Genomic DNA, 3401 nt, shown 5'->3' with positions numbered 1-3401 from the left:
TTATGAAAAACAACTAGGTACGATCCGCTCTCTTTCTACACAATGAAGAGTACACTCTCAGCTTCGACCTTACGATAAGGGATGCTCTTCATGGGTTTCGAACTGAGGACGTCCTGTTAACTGCGTTCAACAAGTCACTCCTACAAGGCGATCAGAACCCTTGTAGGCGTTTGATCAGTCGATAGAGAACCAAAACAATTCTGCTATGGATTATTTACAAGGAGGATCTCAAGGGATTTACCAATCAGAAGCTTGTCACTAGGAGAATTTTTCCTTGACCTAGCAAAAAAAAAAAAGAGACGCAAACATTTCAAGATGACATGTTTATTTGGTTACCGTTAATGGCTCCCACTAAAATAGTATTTGAAATAAAAGAAAAAGAAGAAGAAAATGGGGCAAACATTAACCGTTTGGTGCAGAATCTATGGATGACCAGTGCGATATTTCAAACAATGCGAGGGGCATAATGTTTTTTTTTTTCGGAACACGAGTCGCTCGTTAAATCGCAGGTGGATCCTACGGCGTGGACTTTCTTTCATCTGCGTGATCTTAGAGAAGAACCCAAAAAGGGAAAAAAAACTAGCCGTTATGCTACGTTTACTTTAGATATCAATTACCATATATGACCGTTGGGAAGATGCATTGAGCGACGCCACTTGGGTCATGGCTGCTTTGCTCTAAATTCTTGGTAAAACACACAAATCCGTTAGAAGAAGAAGAAGAAGAGTCGGGGGTACTGTTTCAAGATCTGAAGATGGTAGCTAGAACACCCACGAAGGACGAGAGAGAGAGGAAGCTGGCCGCCGCTCTCAACTCGAATCTCGTCAGGGAGACGGTAAAGAAGGTAAGGGAGGGAGGAGGAGTGCTTCACTCTCGAAGAGTTTCCTCTTTCGAAATGTTTCATTTCCTCTTTCATCTTCTTCTAATGTTTTCTAAAAAGGGTTCTTGGTGTTTTATCCATAAGGTGGATCGGGCGATGGCCAGATTGCAAGAACTGCAGTACGCTGTAACAGGGGGCAACAAGGTGATCTCGGGTGCTACTCTCAGCCCCAGGAGCACCAGAGGGTACATCAAAACCAGCATGAGATGCAAGCAGGAATCTCTCAGGTTGGACGATGGTGGCCGCCCCATTTTCTCTCACTTTTGGATGTTTCCTCATCTCCTTTTTCCATTTATAACCCGAAGAGATCGCACCGGCACGACGACCTGGCAGCGCTAGCTCAGCCTGCCATACTTACTGTCGTCCTGCCGGCGGCAAAAACTCCAAGACTAGGACCCCGCTCGTCTCTTAATTTTTGTGGAGAGCGTTTCCGTTTCATTTATTGTTTATTTTTGTTTAATTTCCCCCCCTTTCCAATTCAAGGATCCGGAATTCCGCCGCTCGAAGACCTTCGACTTCAAAAATAGGACCATGTTCAAGCGGTATGTTTGTATTTGGATCGGTGAATTTTCTTCCTCCCACGACCACCACTTTTCAACTCCATCCTTGTTTTGTTTGGGGGCTGCAGGTGAATGGCGCCGGATGTCGCTGCCGGCAATGCTTGTTGGAGAAACAGTTGGAGAGATTCTTCAGGCGAGTAGATTTGCGAAAGAAGCAGTGAATGCCGTTTCCACGACCCTCAATGGAATCGGTTGTTGCGACGGTCCCAAAACACCCGTCGCGGCCAGACTTAGGGCCACCAACTTCGAGCTGCAAATGAAAAGGAAGCGCGAGAAGCAGAAGAAGGGCAGCAGCGGTTCCCCTGGTGGTGGTCGGAGATCGCCTCCAATGTCGCGAAGAGCACGCTCTCGAATCAGCTTCAGAGGTTCTGGAAACGAGAGGAGCCCCTTGTTGGCAAGAAGAGAAGAAAACCATCCCCATTCCGTTCAGCGAGTGTCCCCGAGACACAGGCCCTGGGCTGGCAAGACAGTCCTATTTCCCAACCCCTTGTTTCTCTCCTCCTCCTCCCCTTCCTCCCGCAACCCCAAACTTGTCTGCAAATCAACAAGGTCAATCGACCCTAGAAGCATGGCCCATCATCCTCCTTCTTCTGCGGCCCCTCACAAGTTCGCCATCAAATCACCATCAGCATTGGCATCAAAATTCGCTGTGAAGATCAGGTCGCCGCCGGTTTCCGTTGCGTCCATTTCTCCGCCTGCGAGAATCGCGCACAGGAAATCGCCTCCACCCAAGAACAAGGCTGCCAACAAGCTGCGCCTATCGCTGTCGCCGGCCAATTTCGCTAAGAGGTTAGCCTCTCCGATGAATATGATCTCCACGCGGGTGAAATCGTCTGCTTCGCCGACGAGACTCACGCTTTCGAAGAAGAAATCTCCGCAGCAACCTCAGATGATGTCCAAGGTTGCTTCCAAACTGCGGAGGTCCCTGTCTCCATCAAACCTGGCAAAGAGACTGGCTTCCCCTTTGAAGAGTAGAGCACATTGTTCTGGTTCGACTGCCAAGAATCCCAACGTGGGAGTTCTTATTCCGGCAATCGGCGGCCGACCTAGTTGCTGCCTGAAGCAGAGGCCGCCCCCTTCAGCACCTACGTTGTTGAGCCAGTCGTTGGCTGATGACCGTTGAGCGTGTGTTGTGCGGACATTTACTTGATGTCTGTAGGTGATGGATTTGGATTTGGCTCGGATGCAATAAAAAGGTTTCTGGTTGTGATCATCTGAGTATGATGTTGTGCGTTCATGTGTTTCATCAAGTGTCATTTCTTGTACATTAAAAAGCATTCGTTCTTGTTATTAGAGAAGAATAACAAATTGAGGAAGGAGGGCGTGTCGTGTTTTCTCCTGATTGTCTTCGAGATTTTTATCAAAGCCCGCTGCACGCACAAGCATCGAGAGAGAGAGAGAGAGAGAGAGAGAGAGAGAGAGAGAGAGAGAGAGAGATTCTTCTGAGAACTGTAATGTTTCTTCTGAGAACTGTAATGTTCAAAATGAACCTACATTTGTTTTTGGTCTCCCGATCTCGGTTTCTATTGCCGTGTGTTGATTGGGTCAGTCATGGCTTTTAAATTTTAATCGGACTGATGAGAAAACAAGGATCCTATTGCACCTGATCTTTTCACTCATTTGAAATAGGATGGGGGTTCCATCATACATTCAATCCTAACCATCCAATCAATGGCTAAATGGTTTCACTGGATGGCTAGGATTGAATGTCTGATAAAACCATCCTATTTCAAATGATGAGGAGATCCGTTTCCCTAATGAGAGGGGGACTAGTATGAGATGGAAATGGTGTTGTCCCTGCTGAAGCAGAGTGGACCATCTCCAGCCAAGTACATTTGACATATGATGGGATCCATCCTACATTCCATCTTAACCGTCCAACCAATGGCTACAATTATTCCACATTCAGATGAGAACGGTCAAGATGCATCAGTTGGATGTTTAAGATCAACCTAGGATCG

The 3401-nt window shown here is 47.2% G+C and overlaps 1 protein-coding gene across 1 annotated transcript; it reads left to right on the top strand.

Moving 5' to 3' along the window:
• The first annotated feature begins 754 nt into the window (after positions 1–754).
• Positions 755–2563, top strand: LOC149837173 (putative microtubule-binding protein TANGLED). The gene is made up of 4 exons (XM_090007983.1): positions 755–844; positions 965–1107; positions 1364–1422; positions 1509–2563. Exons 1-4 carry the CDS (start codon positions 755–757, stop codon positions 2561–2563), a joined length of 1347 nt encoding a protein of 448 aa, XP_089864109.1.
• Positions 2564–3401: the final 838 nt, after the last annotated feature.

This window comes from Nuphar pumila, chromosome 5 (genome assembly GCF_984573655.1).
Source record: "Nuphar pumila chromosome 5, dmNupPumi1.hap1.1, whole genome shotgun sequence".
NCBI classification, from domain to species: domain Eukaryota; kingdom Viridiplantae; phylum Streptophyta; class Magnoliopsida; order Nymphaeales; family Nymphaeaceae; genus Nuphar; species Nuphar pumila.
The sequence above is the reverse complement of the archived record's forward strand: the minus strand, read 5'-3'. Positions and strand labels throughout refer to the sequence as shown.